Source organism: Ranitomeya variabilis, chromosome 4 (assembly GCF_051348905.1).
Source record: "Ranitomeya variabilis isolate aRanVar5 chromosome 4, aRanVar5.hap1, whole genome shotgun sequence".
Classification (NCBI taxonomy): domain Eukaryota; kingdom Metazoa; phylum Chordata; class Amphibia; order Anura; family Dendrobatidae; genus Ranitomeya; species Ranitomeya variabilis.
The window spans coordinates 393,741,803-393,762,744 of NC_135235.1; the positions used below are offsets into that span (position 1 = coordinate 393,741,803).

Sequence of the window (20,942 nt, forward strand, 5' to 3'; positions counted from 1 at the left end):
GACAGAAGGAGCCGGCAGCGTCTGGAAGCTCTCAGGCCCAAGATGGCGGCGAGACTGCAGAGGAGGCGGCAAGGGCGAGCGCGGCATATCTAAGGAAGATGGAGGTGATCGCTCGGCTGGAACGCTTTGCGAGGTCAGAGGAAGCTGCTAATGAGCAGTCAGCGGCTGAAGGTGAGAGACCTGAAACAACATATGTCCCTGGGGAACAGCAAGAAGGAGGGGGCCAGTCGCAGAGCAGTGGGGTGGAACAGAGATCCCCTGATGTGGATGCACGTGCTGACCAGCTTGAACAGCCAGACACACTAGACATAGCAGAGCCGACACTCAAAGATATATTCTCTGTGGTGATGTACAACAAGTCGGCCCTTGCAGCTCTGAACAGTCGTGTGGATGAATTAAAGGGAGAGATGGTTGCTATTAATGCTGCAGTGCGCAAAGTTGAACAGAGAGTGGAGGTGGTGGAAGAACGTGTGGGGAGCGCTGAAGACCAGGTTAATGAACTCTTGAAAAGGGAAAAAAAGTATGTGCAGCGTATAGCTGAACTGGAATATAAAACTGATGATCTTGAGAACCGCTCCCGCAGGAGTAACCTGAGGATTGTGGGGGTGCCAGAAAAAGCGGAAGGAAATAACCCCACTGAGTACATTGAGTCATGGCTGAAAAACACTGTAGGAGGGGATGGTCTCACTAAAATGTTTTCCGTTGAAAGGGCACATCGTGTGCCCACTAGACCCCTGCCCCCAGGATCAGCCCCAAGAGTCATCTTGGCTAAAGTTCTGAATTATCGGGACCGGGATACCCTGCTGAGGAAAGCCAGGAACTGTGCGGATCTAACCATAGACGGCAAGCGCATCTCCATCTACCCAGATTATTCTGCAGCCGTCCAAAAGCTCCGAATGACGCTTGGAGAAGTCAAAAGGCGACTACAAGACTTGGATTTGCGCTATTCAATGATTTACCCAGCTAAGCTGAGAGTCGCTGCCTTGGATTGGGTGCACTTTTTTCAGAATCCAGAGGAGGCGACACACTGGCTGGATTCTACCACCAAAAATATCAGAGCGGAACGGTCCCGCTGAAGCAGACTCTGAGTGATGTGGAACAGTGATTACCTGTTATTCAGTTTGAATTTGATAAGTTAATGGTCATCTCTGAGATGACATAATGTTATGCTGGTATATGTGGGTTGTGTTCGGCGGCGCAACGGACATTGCAGTTTGATAAATGTGGACGGGAGAGTAGTTGGAGCATTGAGCTTGTATTGTTAGGCTGTAAAAACGCCCTCCTAGATCTCAAATAGAGAGGGAGAGTGAATTCTTATCAGCTTAAAAGTTGTGGGAGACAATCAATCTTTTGGGAGGGGGATGGAAGGGAAGGTTGGGAGTTATTTCAGTTGGAAGGTTGGGAAGGTGGGGGGGCGGGAGGGAAGGGCAAGAGGGGGAGGACCGAGACCTCCTTTCTTAATGAGTCAAACGTTTGGTACTGTGATATATCATGGGGGGTAGAATTAAAATTCTAAGCTGGAACGTTAGGGGTCTCGCAAATGTCTCAAAGCGGGCCGCAATTCTACAATATCTGCTGAAACTGAGGCCCTCAGTGATATGCCTTCAAGAAACACACCTGGTAGAAGACAAAGTAGCTATGTTACAAAAAAGATGGGTGAGGAAGGCTTAGTACTCGACGTACTCAGCCTATGCTAGGGGAGTGTCGGTATTAATCCACACTTCTACTCCATATGAAGAAGTGGAGGTTATAATAGACAAAGACGGGCAATACGTGTTTATTGTATGTAAGATATTGCATAGATTATTATGTATTGTGTCTTTATATATCCCTCCACCGTTTTCGGGAAAAAAGATACAGGAAATTCTGGACATATCGGGGAAATGGACTGGAGTCCCGTTGCTTGTAATAGGAGACGTGAATAATATTGCAAATGATCATTGGGATAGGGGCAAACATACAGGGAACAGAGAGGAAGGGAATGTAACACCTTTTGGAAACTACATGAGGGAAATTGGATGGATAGACTTGTGGAGAGTTCGAAATATGGAGAAATACACTTACTCGTGCTACTCGGCGACGTATGGTTCCTTGTCTCGCATTGATGTGGCTTTGGGAAATGAAGGGATGGATAACTTGGTGCAGGAAGTGGAATATTTGCCCAGAGTTCTATCGGATCATTGTCCTCTGATGGTATCTCTACAATTGGGAGAACAGGGGAGGTTGGCAGGTATGGGATGGAAAATTCACCCCTTTTGGTTACGGTTGCTGGATATGGGAAAGATAGGAGAGGAACTGGGTGAATTCTTTAGGATAAACGAAGGTAGTGCAGAGGGTCATATAGTTTGGGATACTATGAAGGCGTTTTTGAGAGGGATCTTATTCAGAGAAGTATCTCGATTTAAGACTAGGTCTCAAAAACTAGATAAAGCAGTGATGGAGGAATTAAGGGCAGCGGAGGAGGCATTGGGGGCACAGTGTTCCAAAGCTACGCAGACCCGGATGAGAGTGGCCCAGTCGGAGGTTAATAAACTTCACATCCGTAAGGCAGAGAGATTGCGGGCATTTCAGAACAAGGCATTCTATGCGGAGGGTGAGAAAGAGGGGCACCTGCTCTCAGTCGTAGCTTCGGCACAACGGGAATCCTCGCATGTATATGCAATTAAAACAAAGGAAGGTAATGTGGTTACACAAGGGGATCAAATTTTGGATGTATTTAAACAATTTTACAGTGAGTTATACTCCTCTAAGATACATAAAGGTCAAGAGGAGATGAACAGGTATATGAGTGCGATTAAGCTTCCTAGACTAGGTGATGAAGACAGAGAATGGATGGATAGGCCGCTTGCAGCGGAGGAGTTGAGGGTGGCACTGGCGGACATGGCGGGTAATAAGGCCCCGGGGGCGGACGGCATTCCGGTAGAGGTGTACAAAATTTTTAATGAAGAAATAATAACTAAATTGGAGAAGGTATTTAATGAGTCGTTGGAGAAGATGATTGTGATGCCACAGCCGTTACACGTACTGCATAATTCTCCAATTTGGATTCTGCAGAGTAGGTTCCATAAAATCAAATTGCTGTTTGGCGAACTAATATGGGGGGAGGGGGAAGCCCAAGGTTTAAACAAGAAACTTTGCAGAGGCCAAAGGCGGAAGGGGGCTTGGCGCTCCCTAACCCTTGGGTATACTTTTTATCAGCACAATGCCAGCATATTGGAGGATGGGAGGAGGAGATGGGAAAGGGGCAATCGCCCAGTAGTTTGAGATATTTGTTTGGAAAATGGCCTCTCGGTGAGAGTTTGGAAGGGGGGCAATTTTTGAAACTGGGTTCTCGGTTTCCTACTGTTCTCCTAATTCATAAGGTATGGGAAAAAGTTAAACAGATTAGGGGTGTCACAGGCCTTACCAAATACTCACCCATATGGGATAATATAAACTTACAAGAATTTAAGCAAATGGAAGGATATGGGCCATGGAGAGAGGCAGGAATTAGAAAGATGGGTCAGCTACTGGGTCAAGGGGGACTTAAGTCATTTGTGCAGTTACAAACAGAATTCCAGTTATCACATTTAAATTTATATCATTATAAAAGAATTCAGCATGCGTATCGTCGCAATGTCGGAGAAAACTTATTGAGATCCAGATTGATATCACGCTGGCTTCCATTTTGGAGAACAGCGGGACAAGGGGGGCAATTTCAGAAGTGTATAGAGACTTATTATTCACCTTTCTAGCCAAACATCCCATCAAGTTTAGAGTGAAATGGGAAGCTGAATTGGGAGAGATAAATGATGACAGATGGGAATCTATTTTAGAATATGTGCCTAAGATCTCTATGAGCGAACCTGGGAGGATGTCTGAATTATATGTGATTCATAGAGCTTACAGAACTCCCGATAGACTGTTCAAGATGGGTTTGAGGTCTGATTCCGAGTGTCCACGATGTTCGCAAGAACAGGCAGACATGTTACACATGCTGTGGCACTGCCCTAGATTGTCTGCCTTCTGGACAGTTGTATTGAATCGGATTGAATTGGTATATAGATGTGTCATTCCCGGAGACCCTTTGGTCTGTATATTAGGTTATGTGGAAGAAATAGCAGCGGTATCTATGGTTAAACTGGCGATTGCTAGACTGTTGTTCATAGCAAGGAAATTGATAGCTCGGTTCTGGATCAGGGAGGAGCCTCCGACTAGAAGAGACTTTCTTACGCAGGGGGACCATATAATTTTATTGGAAAAAAGTATCTATACTAAGTGAAATAAACTAGATGTATTTCTTTTCCAATAATTTTTATTAAACATTATAAATGTCAAACATCAGATATGCGAAACATTTTAAAAATTTTGTGAGGGGAAAGGAAAATGGTGGAATAATGGAGGAGTGAAAGGGGGAGGGGGAGGAAGGGATGAAATAGGAAAGGAATGGGGAAAAGAATAGACAGGCGTAACAATGCATACATAAGCATTTCAAAAATACTCAGCAGTTTGTAGTTAAACGAGGCTTCAACATAAACCTGGATAAAAGTAAAGCATATTTTAGAGTAGTAGCTTAGCGTAGAGAGTAAATAAAGCTCAACGTTGCTTTAAAAACAGGAGCGTCTACAAACAAATTAATGCTTCCAAATTTATGCAACTAATTGTTGCTAATTAAGGCTTCTTTGCTATTCAAGGCTTTTGATTAAGCTTAGTAACCTGTAAGGAGACAAGAACAGTAAAATAAAGTACATTGTAAATTTTTGTGCATGTAGGCCCGTCCTGTCTGGAAACGCCTCAAAGGCACCCCTAGACTAAGTGGGGGGAAAGTTCAGTTCTACAAGGTAATTATAAAAGTGGAAGACTCCTTAAAGTTATGATATTCTTTTCTTTTTCCTGCTTGGACCGGATCTAGCTTCAGCAAAGACCAGCTGCGTCCAGGAAGGTGACACCCTCGTCCGGAGAAGAAATGTGTATTAAATTTGACGCGTACTTCACCTGGAGCGTCGATGATGGAGACCAAACATAGGGAATGCCTTTACGTAAAAGTTCGCTAGTAATGTAGGAGAAATTTCTTCTCTTTTGCAATGTGGTTCTTGATAAGTCTCTATAAAATAGTAAGTGGCTGTATGGAGATGAAACGAATTTTTGTTCCCCCGACATTCCAAGAAGCGTATTTCTTACCCAATTGGGGTAGAATGAAACAATGACGTCCCTTGACAGGTGCTGTGGAAGAGAGGGTGGCCTGCGAATTCTAAAAACTTTTTCGATCAAAAACTTTTCATTGGTATTTGGAATCAGATAAGAGATCATCGAGGAAACGTAACTTTTCAATTGTGATGTCTGAATTGATTCCGGGATTCCTCTGATCTTAATGTTATTTCTTCTTTTGGAATCCTCATAGCTTGCCAAATTGGTTTTGAGGAGGGTAATGTCTTTTTGAATTTCGTCTATTAATTTCGAAGGTAAATTTACGGCTTGGGGTATGATTTTGACTTTTTTATTAGAAGAATCGGTTGCGTCCAATACTTGAGCAGGGCCAACATGAGTATCATACTGTGTTGGCTCTGTGTCTTTGGCCACTAATATTAGTGTTGCATAGAAGAGTCCTTTAATTAATTTTTCTGACGCTTTGGTGTCATTATTTATTCCAGGGTCAACTATTAGGTGTTTGTGAATTTGTGATAGGTCTTTAGCCTCTTTAGCATTAAATGTTTTTTCCCCAAGATTCAGTGTGGATAAAAAGGTTTTAAGCACATTGATCATAAAACCCTCAGTCGGGCCTTCCTCAGAAGCATAAATCTCCTCCATCATTTGCAAATTAGATGATCCCATATGATTAAGATCTCCAGCGGAGCCCGAACTTTCAAGTGAGGCTCTACTTGACGAAGTGTTTTCACAGAAATCATCTGAACTGTCAATGGAAGTGTCAAAGTTCTCAGCAAGCTCTTCTGAAATTATACTCTTTATGCTTTCTAGAGAGTCAGGAGAGCTGTATGATTGATCAGTTTGAATCTCACTGTTGTTACCAACTCCATGAGCCTCTAATGATGCTTCAAACTTTTTAAATGAAGCGGTTAGGTCCTTATAAAAATCAAAATCTAATACTGGGCTGGCAGACTGTTTATATGGATGCACTGGGTTTATCATAGAAAATGTATTATGGGATTGCTGTCTACAGTAGCGGTGTTGAGGCTGCCCATTACTTCCTGCTTTATCCTTCAGCAGCGTGGAAGCATTTGAATGAATCAGCTGGTGGCCGTTTATTATTGGGGGTGTCCTGCTCCTTGTTCCCCCACATCCCCGGCCTGAGAGAGCGTCCCCTTTTCCCAACATAGTATCCCGGACATCCACCTCAGTAACTCTCCCCCTGCCGGCTTTTATCTCCGATCTTGTTCCACAGCCGGCTCCCGCTGTCATGCTGGGATGTATCTCCCCGGGTCGGTCCGTTTGCTGCAGCATGCCCGCTTGTTCCTTCACTGCTGCAGCATGCAGCGGCGACCCCACAGCCCCCCGCGGCTTTGGCACAAACACCGGAGCGCCATCTTGGAATCCCCTGCGCGCTGAGCCGACGCGGCAGTCCGGTCTCCGTCTTCTGCTCCCCGAGCCTGCACCGGAGCCGACGGGATCTTCTTACCGCACGGGGTCGCGGCTCCTCCTCCCATCTGCGACGGCCGTGGCTTGTCAGCTGATCGCAACTCCAGCACAGATCCCAGAGAGCTGATCTCCGGCAGTAGCTGTGCGGGCGCCGTCTTGTTTTTTTGTGCGCTTCGGTCCCGCCGAGTCTCCGCTCCCCGCCGGGTGTCTTCAGCGGCGCTGCAGGGCAGATGCAGGGCTGTGTGAGCGGCGGGTGTCCGGCCATTCAGGGGCTTTGTATGCGGCGGTGAGCCCTGGTTCTTCAGATTGTGCTGGACGAGGGGAGGGGACTTCTTTGTACTCCTTGGATCTCCGTCCATCTTAGCCCCTCTCTGACTCCAAATTGTGGTAATCTTGCCGGGAGTAGCTCCTTTCTTTGCTCGGTTAGCTCCTGGCATCTTATAAATGTTACAGGAGTCCAGAAATCCACTTTTAGTAGTTTATAGTATGCTTAATAAGGGGAATTAGCAGGAGCTCGTGCAAGACACGTCTGCTCCCTTCCCCTGGCAAACCACGCCCCAAACTAGATGTATTTCAAAAGATTTGGCAGCCATGGATAGAATGGAATTAGAATTGTGGGGAGGATGCATAATGTTATAGATGATGTTCATACTATACAACTGTATTTGAATTGGGGAAGGAATTTCGGATGGGAATTTGGGGAAGCATTAAAGGGGTCTCGAAGGGGGGGATAGGGAGGGAAAAGGGGGGGAGGAAGTTATGTTCATAAAATATATGATTATCTGTGAATAACAGCTTGATGTCATTTGTTATCATTGATTTTCCTTAATAAAAATGTATCTGATTAAAAAAAGAGGGGAGGCCAGAGAGTAGGATGCTGCAGTAGTCGAGGTGGGAGATGATGAGGGCATGCACGAGCGTTTTTGCAGTTTCTTGGTCAAGGAATCTGGGAAATGTTTTTGAGTTCGAGTCAGCAGGAGGAGGCAAGGGCTTGGATATGTGGCTTGAAAGATAGGGCAGAGTTGAGGATCACTCCAAGGCACTGAGCATGCGGGACTGGGGAAAGTGGGCAGCCATTGACATTGATGGATAGGTCTGGTGAAGGGGTAGACTGAGATAGGGTAAAGATGATGAATTATATTTTGTCCATGTTCAGTTTTAGAAAGCAAGCAGAAAAGAAAGATGAAATAGCAGACAGACATTGTGGGATTTTGGTCAGTAAGGAGGTGATGTCAGGTCCAGATAGGTAGATCTGCGTGTCATCGGCGTAGAGATGGTACTGCAAACTGTGGGATTCTATGAGCTCTCCCAGGCCGAAGGTGTAATATTGTTATTTATCAGGCAGGTAATATGATAATCATATGAAAGTGGAATAGATTATACTTTGATATCTGAGATCCAATGTCTTAGTCCACTGGGGATTCACAATTGAGCCTGTCTATCTACCGCAAGGAGCCAAACACAGCCCAGGCCTGAACAGCTCAATGTGAGAACTAGGCTATATATTAGCCACTACACTATTTTGAGTGGGATGGGTGACACTGCAGTGTTGTGACATTTATACTGCGTACGAAGGGATGCACTGTGGGGGCATCTTACTGTGTCGGGAATGCACAGGAGGCTACAGGTCCTCTTTAAGGATAGGTGTGAAGTTTAAATGTTTAAAAGAAGAAGAGATACAACCAGTGATAGTTGAAGACATGAGATAGTGTTAGTCAAAAAATGCTTTTAAATACATTCTTAATGTTTTGGCAACAACTCCTTTAAGGAACACATACAAAACAAAGACAAAGCACACAATTATTTTAATGAAAAGGTTATTAAGGGGGATTTCCAGGTTTCAGAAAACCCTCTCCCCTGGCTGCAGACTGCTTTGTAAAACAAACTATCATTTAGGCCATGTTCACATTTTGCGGGTTTTACCGCGGATCCGCAGAGTTTCTGTAGCTGCGGGTCCGCAGCAGTTTCCATAGCGTTTACATTCACATGTAAACCCTATGGGAACCGCAATCCGCTGTGCACATGCTGCGGGAAAAAACGCGCAGAAACGCAGCGGTTTACATTCCGCAGCATGTCACTTCTTTGTGCAGAATCGCTGCGATTCTGCACACATAGGAAAGCATTGATCCGCTTACTTCCCGCATGGGGCTGTGCCCACGATGCGGGAAGTAAGCGGATCACGTGCAGATGGTACCCGGGGTGGAAGAGAGGAGACTCTCCTCCAGGCCCTGGGAACCATATTAGTGTAAAAAAAAAAGAATAAAACTAAAAAATAATGATATACTCACCTCTCAGCGCTGCATGCGGCTGTGCGAGCAGGACCTGCGGTGACGTCGCGGTCACATGACCGTGATGACGCCGCGGTCACATGACCGTGACGTCACGAAGGTCCTTCTCGCACAGCATCTTTGGAACCGGACCGCCGCGTGCAGCACCGAGGAGATCGGGACGTCAGAGGGTGAGTATAACCATTTTTTATTATTTTTAACATTACTATTGATGCTGCATATTGTAGCATCAATAGTATAGGAGTAAACCCACAGCGGAAACCGCAAAACTAACTGCGATAAATCTGCAGGGATAACCGCAGCGGTTTTGCCCTGCAGATTTATCAAATCTGCTGCGGGAGAACCCGCAGAGGACCCCGCAAAGTGTGCACATAGCCTTATTCTCCGAGGCCAGTGCTAAGTCTGTCACTGGTCCCAGTGTCTGTTATCGTCTGCAGTGCTGAAATCATGTCGCTGCTGCCAGTAACGGAGGTCAGCAGCTCTGCTTGAGTGTAAGGCACGAATCGCTGATTTTACCGATTGGCTACACTTTCAACGTCCATGCAACAGCCAATAAGGCACCGGAGCAGCGTCGGAGACTCAGGTCTGGACATGGGGAGGGTGTTTGTTTAAAACAAACTGCAAACAGGTAAGAAGAGTTTTCCAAAACCGGAAAACCCCTTTAATTATATTAGTCCCTTCATGCTCATATTTACACGTGTATTATCTAACAAAGACAATAAAAAGAAACATGTCCTACACCGAAATGTGGATGAAAACAATGACAATTCTAAATAGACCGGAAATGGTAACCTGCTAAGCATACACATTGGGAATTGTACAATATAAAATCTCCTGCAACTTTGCTTTTCTTAATTATTTAGGGATGGAATATGATATACTTTATTTTTAAGACTACCAGTCTGAGGCTGCCCCCTTAAGTTAATGGAAATATGGCAAAAGGACTTCACTCTCCCCCAAACTATTTATATGTACATGTAGCGCTTTAAAAGAGAAGTCCAGAAATTCCTTAATCAGCGTTTGAATTGCTATGCAAATGAAGCTGAAGAGCTATGGTAGATCTGATGCCTCTAACACACCAGCTCTATACCTCATCCTGCACTGCCTACTACTGCTTGACTGACAGCGCCTTTGCCTGAAGTCAGAGAGCATAGAGCCCATCAGTCTAGCAGGAGGTGGCGGTGACACTGGGCAGGAAATGCTGGAGTGACAGGGGCTTCAGCTATACCATAGCTGTTTAGCCTCATTTGCATATCAATCCAAATGTTGATTTCTCAGTAACAGAGGAACAGACAGGCCATGTAAAGGTATTGCTGGCCTTGTCTATGAAACAGTTGCATAAGCATATAAATAGTTTGGGGGCTAAAATCCTGCTGACAGATTCCCTCTGAAGAGAACATGTCACACTCCACTTCCACTGTTTCAGCACATCAGGGGCTCTCCAAACGCGAAATGGTGTCTGCTATCGATTCCAGACATTTTTGCGTTCAAAAAGTCAAACGGTGCTGCTTCCCTTCCGAGCCCTGCCGTGTACCCAAATAGTAGTTTTACCACATATATGGGGTGTTGGCATACTCAGGTGAAATTGCACAACAAATTTTGGGCTCCAATTTCTCCAGTTACCCTTTTGTAAAAAAAGAGTAAAATGTAAATTTTTTCCTTCCAGAATGTGAAGAACACAATTCCACAATCCCTGTGAAGAAACTGAAAGGTTAATAAACTTCTTGAATGTGGTTTTGAGGACTTTGAGGGGTGCAGGTTTTAGAATGGGGTCACTTTGGGGTATTTTCTGTCACATAGCACACTCAAAGTCACTTCAAATGTGATGTGGTCCCTAAAAAAAAAAAAGGATTTGTTAATTTTGTTCGGAAATTGAGAAATCGCTGGTCAACTTTTAACCCTTATAACTTCCTAACAAAAAAAAAATGATGTTTCAAAAATTGTGCTTCAGATGGATTTACAGCGTGGGACAAGACTGAACGACGGAAGGTATGGGATATTGTTGATTTTTTATTTTAACTTTGTTTCAGGTGACAAGGGTCTTCAATTGGATTAAGAGTATAATAAACTATTACAACACCCTGTGTCTTTATTTCATTAAAATACTTTTTTCCTAATGTGTGTGTGTTTTATTAACCATTTACTACTATTGGTTTAATAATGGATAGGTGTCTTATTGACACCTCTCCATTATTAACCTGGCTTAATGTCACCTTGCAATAGCAAGGTGGCATTAACCCTTTATTACCCCATATCCCACCGCTACAGGGGAGTGGGATGAGAGAGGCTAAGTGCCAGAATAGGCGCATCTTACAGATGTGCCCTTTCTGGGGTGGCTGGGGGCAGATGTTTTTAGCCAGGGGAGGTCCTATAACCATGATCCCTCTCTAGGCTATTAATATCTGCCCTCAGTCATTGGTTTCCCACTCTGGTGGAGAAAATTCCGCGGGAGCCCACGCCAATTTTTTCCGTGATTTCACCCTTTATTTTAACAGCTAGAGCCTCCAAATTTTACACACAGACACTTGTAACATTAATAATGAGGAATATGTACAAATATAAGGGATATGAAATGGTTTACTGTATGTAAACCATGTCTCATATGTCGGGTTTGGGAAGGAGATAGCAAAAGCCGGCAATTGAATTACCGGCTTTTAAGCTATCTAGCGTTGTATTAAATAAATATATATATATATATATATATATATATACACAGAGAGAGAGAGAGAGAGAGAGAGAGAGAGAGAGAGAGAGACTGTATATATGTTTTCATGAATATTTAAGCCCATGGATCCATTGTATGTCCGTTTTGCAAGCTGGCGAGAAAATCTCGCCTTACGGATGCCGTACGGATTACATACGGAGGTTTACATGCGCAAAATACGCTGCCACACCCTGCCTGCGGATGACATACGGATCACTATTTTGGGAACATTTCTGCATATTACGCATGTAAAATACGGACAGTATTTCCCTACGCTGAGTGTGACACAGGCCTTAAAGTGTTCCAGAGTTATTACCTCAAAGTGGCAATAATAATAATAATAATTTTTATTTATATAGCGCCAACATATTCCGCAGCGCTTTACAACTTATAGACATTACAGACAATAGACATTACAGCATAACAGAAATCACAGTTCAAAACAGATACCAGTAGGAATGAGGGCCCTGCTCGCAAGCTTATAGACTATGAGGAAAAGGGGGGACACGAGAGGTGGATGGTAACAATTGCTTTAGTTATTTGGACCAGCCATAGTGTAAGGCTCGGGTGTTCATGTAAAGCTGCATGAACCAGTTAACTGCCTAAGTGTGTAGCAGTACAGACACAGAGGCTATTAACTGCATAAAGTGTATGAGAACATGATGCGAGGAACCTGATTATGTTTTTTTTTTTTTTTTTAATGGGCCACACAGGGATGGTTAGGTTAATGCATTGAGACGGTAGGCCAGTCTGAACAAATGAGTTTTTAGGGCACGCTTAAAACTGTGGGGATTGGGGATTAATCGTATTAACCTAGGTAATGCATTCCAAAGAATCGGCGCAGCACGTGTAAAGTCTTGGAGACGGGAGTGGGAGGTTCTGATTATTGAGGATGTTAACCTGAGGTCATTAGCGGAGCGGAGGGCACGGGTAGGGTGGTAGACTGAGACCAGAGAGGAGATGTAGGGTGGTGCTGAGCCATGGAGTGCTTTGTGGATGAGGGTAGTAGTTTTGTACTGGATTCTGGAGTGGATGGGTAGCCAATGTAATGACTGGCACAAGGTAGAGGCATCGGTGTAATGGTTGGTGAGGAATATGATTCTGGCAGCAGCATTCAGGACAGATTGGAGCGGGGAGAGTTTGGTAAGAGGGAGGCCGATTAGTAGAGAGTTACAATAGTCCAGACGAGAATGAATAAGTGAGACAGTAAGAGTTTTTGCAGAGTCGAAAGTAAGAAAAGGGCGAATTCTAGAAATGTTTTTGAGATGCAGATAAGAAGAGCGAGCCAGTGATCGGATGTGGGGGGTGAATGAAAGCTCGGAATCAAGGATGACCCCAAGGCAGCGGGCTGTTTTGAACAGCTGACATGTGCCCGCAGTAGCCTCGGGTGGAATCGCGATCAACCTGCGGCTTATTAACCATTTAAATGCCAATGTCAAACTCTGATAGCGGCATTTAAATTGCGCTTCCGGCAATCGCACCGGAAATACGCACACCGGTGACCCCCGTCACGTGATCGCGGGTCACTGATGTGTTGGCATGACAACTTGAGGTCTCCTGGAGACCTCTATGGTTTTCAGTGCCGGCTTGCTGTGAGCGTCACCCAGTGGTCAGCCGTATGAGACAACAAGAATCAGGTGGCAGGTTCACTTTAAAGTCAACAAAGTGGTTATCACAAACCCCTGACCTCAATCCCATAGAAAAAGTAAATCCAGAACTGAAAAAGCATGTTCGCGCAAAGAGGCCTACAAACCTGACTCCGTTACAACAGTTATCTTAGGAGGAATGGACCAATATTCTAGCAACTTAAGATGAGAAGCCTCAGGAAACGTACAGTACTTGAAACATTTGACCCAAGTTGGACAAACCCAAGGAATGTGATGAAAAACATAAAAGCTGAAATAAATCATTGTCTCCAGTATTCTTCCGACATTACGTCATCCTGCCTTCATTTGTATTAATATATATATATATATATATATATATATATATATATATATATATATATATACATACATACACTTAAGGTCTGTGCACATGTTGCATTTTTGTTTCACAGATTTGTAGGATTTCCTGATACCAGCAAAGAGATCCCTATTTAAATCTGCCGCATGTCAATTCCTGCAGCAATTTTGCTGAAATTTTCACCCTTAATAATGAATGGGGAAAAATCCGCAACAAAAATGCATGTAAAAGCCACGACAAAAAAGTGCATATTTTACGCTGCTTATTTCCTGAAAACACATCAGCTGACTATACAGGTATACACATAGGGCAGCTTACAGAGTCCGAGTTTCTCATGTCGATATGCTTCGATCAATTCAGCTAGAAAACGGCCTTTCGGCACTATGAACCCTTTGATGAATGACTAGACTGGAACGCAACATGAAGAAATCTCCGCAGTCAGGGCATGAGTAGCGTTTTAAACCTTTGTGGGTTTTCCTATGAGTGACCAGATGAGACTGCCGGATGAAGTTTTCCCCACATTCCGGGCACGAGAAAGGTTCATTTTCAGCATGAAACTTTTGATGCATGATCAGACTCTGCTTCTGTGCGTAAAGCTTCCCGCACTCATTACACTTATACGGCTTCTCACCCGTGTGAAGTCTCTGGTGTCGAATATAATTTGCCTTCTGTATAAACTCTTTTCCACATTGTGAACAGGAAAATGGTTTCTCCCCGGAGTGAATTCTACGGTGGAGGATCAAACTGGACTTGTGCTTAAAGAAGCCGCCACAGTCGGCACAATAAAACGGTTTTTCTGCAGTTACCATTTTTCGGTTGAAGGGAAGGATTTTCAGATCGGCTGTGGATGTAGCAGTGTCTTTACCACCTGTAAAATAAAAAGGCCTTTACTGTGAAAAATAGAAATCCTGATGGACGCCAAATATAGGAAAAATTATCTGGATAATAGTAATAAGAAATCTAGTTCTAGACTAATATATCAGTATACCAAAGTGTGATATGATGGGACTCCATGTCAGCACGGGAGGGATGGCAAACACTCAAGATAGTGGACAACCTGTTTAAGGAAAATTCCTCCATGGCAGTGGTATCATTTTTCTATTGAACAACTCTGATAGGTGTTAGGTCAGGGCTTTTGTTTTGTGGGGTGAATTAAAGCTTTCATTTGTACATTTTGGGGTACACATGACTTTTTGATTGCTTTTTATTCTGTTCTTTTGGAAAGGGGGAATGAAAGTAAACCAGCAATTCTGCCAATTTTTAACGGTAGGATTGATATGGCATTCAACGTGCAGCACAAATAACAGGTTGACCTTATTCTGGATTTACATATTTTTATTTACGTTTTGCTATTTTTGCACAAAGAAAACAAGTGAAAAAACGCTATTAGATATGGGTTAATCTTCAGGTTAATAGCATTTTGAACCTGTCCGATGCCAGCACTTAGAGCCCAACTGCCAGGAGGAAATTATCTTTATTCCTCCCTGCAGAATGTGTGTTTCAGTCACCGGGTGAGGGGCGCTACTGTCCTGGGTTTAGGGAGCGGTGGCTGTCAGTCAGTGCTAGGGGCGCGGTTACAGACGCCTGTTTCTATACTCAGAGCAGTAACTGTACCCATATTGGCGCCACCCTGTGACCTAAACCAGAATGCTGCCAGGAGGCTCTAAATGCCGTCACCAGGCAGGTTCAGAACGCTATTAACCTGCACATTGTCCCCATATCTGCAGGTTAATAGGGTTTTTTTATGTGACACTTCCTTTTAAATACCACTATCAGAGATTGACTCAGGAACTCAACCTTTGACATACTTTTACATCACATGTCAGGATGTGATTAAATATGGTAACTGAGTGGGTCAAGTTGTTACAGACGCAGGAATACTAATGATGTGAAATTTTCTTTTTATATTTCCTACAATATAAAACATTAACAGGAAAACTTTTTTTTGTGTTTAATTGTTTTTTTTTTTTTAGATATTTTAAACATTTTCTTTTTATTTTACTCCCATTAGGGAAGTAGAACTTCAGTGAGCTTGATCGCTCATATAATACAGTGCAATACTTCCACAAAACAACGATAGGTAGTCCATGCATTAGGCAGGGTCTAATAGGTGTAGTAACATGACAGCCAAGGGTCCACTGTTAGGCAGAGACGGGCCCATGGGTGACAAAGGGAGCCCACTCCCTCTGGCTAATTGCCTAGAATCAGTGGTCACAGTTGACCACAGCATGTAGAGCGTTACACTGCCAGGACCGGCATTAGCACTGATCCTGACAGAAGCAGGACTAAGTAATTTAGCTTCACTCCTGCTACTAATCTCCTGGGTGCACGTATAGCACCCACTAGGTCAGCCTAACAAAAATGTATGTCACAGAACCAAAACTAGCACCCCGACGGCTTCATATATTTGTCGCTGGTTGGGAATCAGTTAGTAAAATTCTCCTGTTTTGTTTTCTCCTTGCTTATGTGCATTCACTTGTGGCACCAGATAGTTTTCCAAACACTTGCCCTTGCCGTTCCTCCATAAGTTACCTTTATAATATCTTGATGAGGTGTTTTCTGTCATGCATTCTCTTTACGGCTCCTTATCTTGGTTCCATTCCATGTACCTTGCTTGTACAAAGTGCTGCTTATCATATGGTAGAGGGCGTCACAGATACCACGCAAGAAGGTGCCAAATTAGAGCACTTTAAAAAGTGGTCCTCCACAGTGGACAAGCCCTATCCTTGAGACTTTTTAGGTAAGAGGATTCTGTCTCCTTGGACCTCCATTTATAAGACAGGGCAGAAAGCCACTAAAGACTATCTCCCATTCTGCAGGACTCCATGAGGCTGCCTTTAGCAATAAAGTAGACAATCAGAGATTGTCCATACTAGATGCTGAAGCAGAAAAACGAAGCAAAATTTACCACACACCTGAACTGATGTTTGATGCAACCTCTTCTTTCTTAGTTTTGATGCAGGATTTAATTTCTTCAGAATTAATAATTTTCAGACCACTAACATCATTGTCCTAGGAGACACAGGATAAGCATGATCATGATGGAAGATCTCATCCTCTTTTGATAAGAAATTACAATGGAACTGCAACATTTTATTGTACAACGTCATTACGGTAAAAAAAATTATTACTTAAAAAACAAAACAACAACGTCATCATCAAAGTCACACTGCCGCGAGCCAGGCATTCATTCTACCTACAGTAAATATGGGATATACATGTAAGTTAATGTATTCATTTATGAGATATTATATACAGTGCTTTGAAAAAGTATTCATACCCTGTGAACGTTTCCACACTTTTCCATGTTAAACCCACAAACTTGAATATTTTTTATTGTGATGTTATGTGATATACCAACACAAAGTAGCACGTATTTGTGAAGTGTAGAAGAAATGATACATGATTCTCTAATTTTTTTAAAAGTAAAAATCTTAACATTGTTATGTGCATTTGTATTCAGCTCCCGAGTCAATACTTTGTAGGACCACCTTTTGCTACAATTACTGCTGCAACTCTTTTAATGTAGGTCTCTGATAGCTTTGCCATTGAAACACATGAATATGCTTTGATCTAAATCATTGCATTGTAGCTCTGACAGTATGTTTAGGATCGTTGTCCTGCTGGAAGTTGAATCTACTCCCCAGTCTCAAGTAACAGGTTATCCTGCAGGATTGCCCTATGTTTAGCTCCTTCTATCTTCCCATCAACTCTGAGCAGCTTCCCTGTCACTTCTGAAGAAAAGCATCCTCACAGCATCATAATGTCACCACTATGATTGATGGTTGGAATGGTGTTTTTAAGATGATGTGCAGTGTTCGTTTTCTGCTACACATAGCGTTTCGTATTTTGCCTCAAAAGTTATACTTTGGTCTCGTCTGACCATAGCATGTTCTTCCACATGCCATACAGGGAATACAGCTAGCATGTGAAAGACCTGTCTACAATCTTTGATGAGGTGTTACCTAATCATCTAGACATATAGCAGTAGAAGAGACAACAAGTAGTTTTTGAGCAGTTACATTGACCCCTAAACTTCCTTTTTAAACCTCCATTCATGCATTGCAAATTGAAGTGCAAAACTGACTGTTTTTCTAAAGTCATTTAGGGCTTATTCACACAATGCACTCTTTTTTACAGCACCAGATTTCTCAAATCTCCAGCACATGCTTATTTTTTCCTTGCAAATTTGAAAAATCTATTTTTTTTTCTTTCAACGGTTTATCAGTTTTTCATGCATTCAATTGAACGGGGAAAAATGCAAGTAAAAACCTGAGCATTTTATGCAGCTTTTTCCTGCCAAGTCCATATTCCTATTTGATCATCATTGAATCTTAATTATGAAATTTTTTTTTCCAGTTTTTTCTTTGTTTAAACTTGGGTGCTTCCTGTAGACCAAAAAATATATAATCTTTCTTGGCCACGCAGTCAAATTCAGAAGTTTCAATATTCCTTATATAGTCTGCCCAATTTTGAGCCTTCAGGACTCTGCAAATCATCAACTGATTCCAAGAGCTATAAATTTTCATTTTTCCATTGACAGCTGCGTAATCATGAGCTGTCTCTGCAGGACCAATTGCTTTGGTTATTGACATCATTTTGTGCTAATAAAGGGGCACATAATTTATTGGCTCATTTTATCCATTTCATTGGCTAGGAAAGGGAAAACACAACAATTCCACCAATCTATGTCGGCATCTGTGAAGAATATTGGGATATAATTTCATGCCAATCAACTATCATATGCGGTCTGAAACTATAGATCTCCTTCAAGATGTGAAGCTGAGACAGGACACCTGGCTTACCAAGTGGTCCAGCTTCAAAGGCTCCAAGTGGAAAAACTCACACAAAACCCTAGCTGGGACCAAAGCCTTTCTGGCAGGATGAAACCCTGCTGAGAGCCCAAGCTGTTTAACTGCTTCAAAAACTACCTCCCCAGATGGATGGGAGCTGTAATTTCATAAGGAGTTATGAAGTTATTGTCCTAACCGTATACCGGTTAAATTTTTTAGATCTCAGGAATGGGATGAACATCCACTGGGGTCTCAACGCATTCTAGCACACTGGTATGGAGATACGAAGAATGGCTAGGAGAAGCCAGGTACCAAAGCTGTGTTTGGTCTCAAAGGGTAACAGGGGCCCAGCTGGATCCGATGGCGCCAAAGCCACCTCCCTATGACCTTCTGTTGAGAAGTTATCATCCATCATAGGTTTTTGAATTTCAACGACCAGACCCAAGGGGAGGGAAACTAGGAAGTGACCGACCAAGGGGGTTAATTGCTTGTGCGAGACTGCAGCCAGCCCGTGTTCACTTCTAAGGGAGGTCATGCCCTAAATATCATTTTGGAAGGAATCGTAAAATGCTGGCACCCTACACCTCCCATGTGTGTGGGATCAAACTGGTAACTGACTTTTGTATCATCCGCTTATGATTAATGTACTACCAACTGTATTTGTATATTTGACCATCATATATGTATATCCATTGTGTATATCGGGTATTGTATAGTGTGCCCTTAAAGCAATTGAATATCCAATTTAACCTTGGGCTGCTCTTTTATCTCGATCCATGAATCCACACGTTCATGTTCTCAGTTTAACATCACATGCTACCTACCGAGCCTGGTTTCTGGACGGATATAATCCTGTTAACGGAAGGGGCTTATATCTAATGAGGAACTGGTGACAGTCCTACCGGGCTGGCAGCGCTCCGTTTTACTGGAGCTACTGAAAGGCATCTCTCAGTCTGTCAGGGTTGTGAGAGAATGTTGTGCCACACCGGTATTCGTGTGGACCACCATCTCTCATTTCCCATGCCTCCCTGTGCCCGTGTAGACAGGAGGTGTCTGTGTAAACCTATGCCAGGCTGACATTACATATCCCAACGGGGTGCGGAACGTCACAATGGTGAAAGTGGAGAGACCGTAACGTGTGACCCCTGACGTATGTGACATCAGGGGAGGCTGTGAGGTGGGGTTCTTCATAGCATTTCTGAAGCTAGAGATGGATTACACGTGACAATCTGTAGATCGTTAGGAAGGAGACACTTTGGAGCAACTTTTCGGGGTGTAAATTTTACTTTGGGTAAATAAAACGTTAAGCACATTTGTTAACCATTACATTGGCCATTGGATATGTCAAAGTTTATTGAAAAGTCAGTAACTACTTTGCACAGTAACCATTGTGTACGACTGGAGTAGCATTTCTGGCACGGTGCAAGGAGGCGCATGCCACTTGGAAGAGGTGCCAATTCTTTAGGTTGGGTATGCCTCTTAATGAATATGGCTTGACACCTACTTCAGCAAGATCTAAAGGAAGCATACACACTATGGGGCCGATTATTTATACTAATAGCAACTTGAAACTACTAAAGTTCAACCTAACATAGCCAACTCAAAACTCAATTGAACCACTTAGTACCTCGTCTTCCTCTGTTTCAGAGTCATCACTTTCCTCATCTTCAATATATCTAAGAGGTGGCTTCTGTAATTTGTTCCTTGAACCATCTGTACAACAGAAGAAGCAAACATTTCAATTTATAAATCATATTTTATATATAAGAATTTAATACAATTTCCAAAATTGTTTTGATTATTTTTATACTTTTGTGCATTTTTCAAAACTGTCAGCATGTTTTTGCTATGTAATCTGACAGTAGCATGGTGTAGGGACAGAGACCCCGATTCCAGTAGCTGTAATAAAATCACAGTTGTCTCTGCTGCAGATCTAGCAGAGCTTGGAATGTTGAGCTGTGTATAACCCCGCCCACACCACTGATTGGCTGCTTTCTGTGTATAACCCTGCCCTCGCTGCTGATTCGCAGCTTCATGTGTAAATTGTATTATTGACAGAAAGCTGCTAATCCGTGGTGGTGTGGTTGGACTAGGAGGCACAAGACACCTAGTCCTCTTGTGATAATATCCTGATAGTGATAGTGATAATATCCTTCTAATAAAACACTGATTTTATTGAAATAGCAAAACAAAGCCTAATAAGTGTCAAATTAGCCTCTCAGCCTCTACATTATGACGCACACTATGATGTTCTCGGATTACATAGCAAACACCTGCTGACAGATTACCTGTGTTCTAAGATAACATACTACATTAGATCATGCAAACAGTGTTCTTCAAATATGTAAATTTTTGTTTGTTTTATTAATTTTAATGGGGGAATGGGATTTTTTTTACATACCATATACAATGCAGTTTAAAAAAAAAGTGTTATCTTTTTCAGCTGGTTGTTAGGATTGCCGCTCTATCATTTATTTTTTTCTATTATTGTATCATGTATTAGTAAAGTGTACCTATCATTTCACCTAAAACCACAGTAAAAGTATAGACTTGCTGCTCATCTAGGTCTGAGCGACCTAGGTGCCTTATCTGCAAATAAACACATAAAAAAGTGAGACA

At 42.9% G+C, this 20,942-nt stretch overlaps 1 protein-coding gene across 3 annotated transcripts in view; it reads right to left on the reverse strand.

Moving 5' to 3' along the window:
* Window positions 1-12,241: 12,241 nt before the first annotated feature.
* Window positions 12,242-20,942, reverse strand: part of LOC143764871 (uncharacterized) — a 123,563-nt gene continuing 114,862 nt past the window's right edge. For all 3 annotated transcript variants that reach the window (XM_077250926.1, XM_077250927.1, XM_077250929.1), the window contains exons 8-10: window positions 19,951-20,036; window positions 16,446-16,542; window positions 12,242-14,398 (exon numbers count right to left, since the gene is read on the reverse strand). In XM_077250926.1, the coding sequence (XP_077107041.1) occupies window positions 13,887-14,398; window positions 16,446-16,542; window positions 19,951-20,036 (695 nt within the window). In that variant the 3' untranslated portion in view covers window positions 12,242-13,886. The remainder of the gene's footprint in view (window positions 14,399-16,445; window positions 16,543-19,950; window positions 20,037-20,942) is intronic.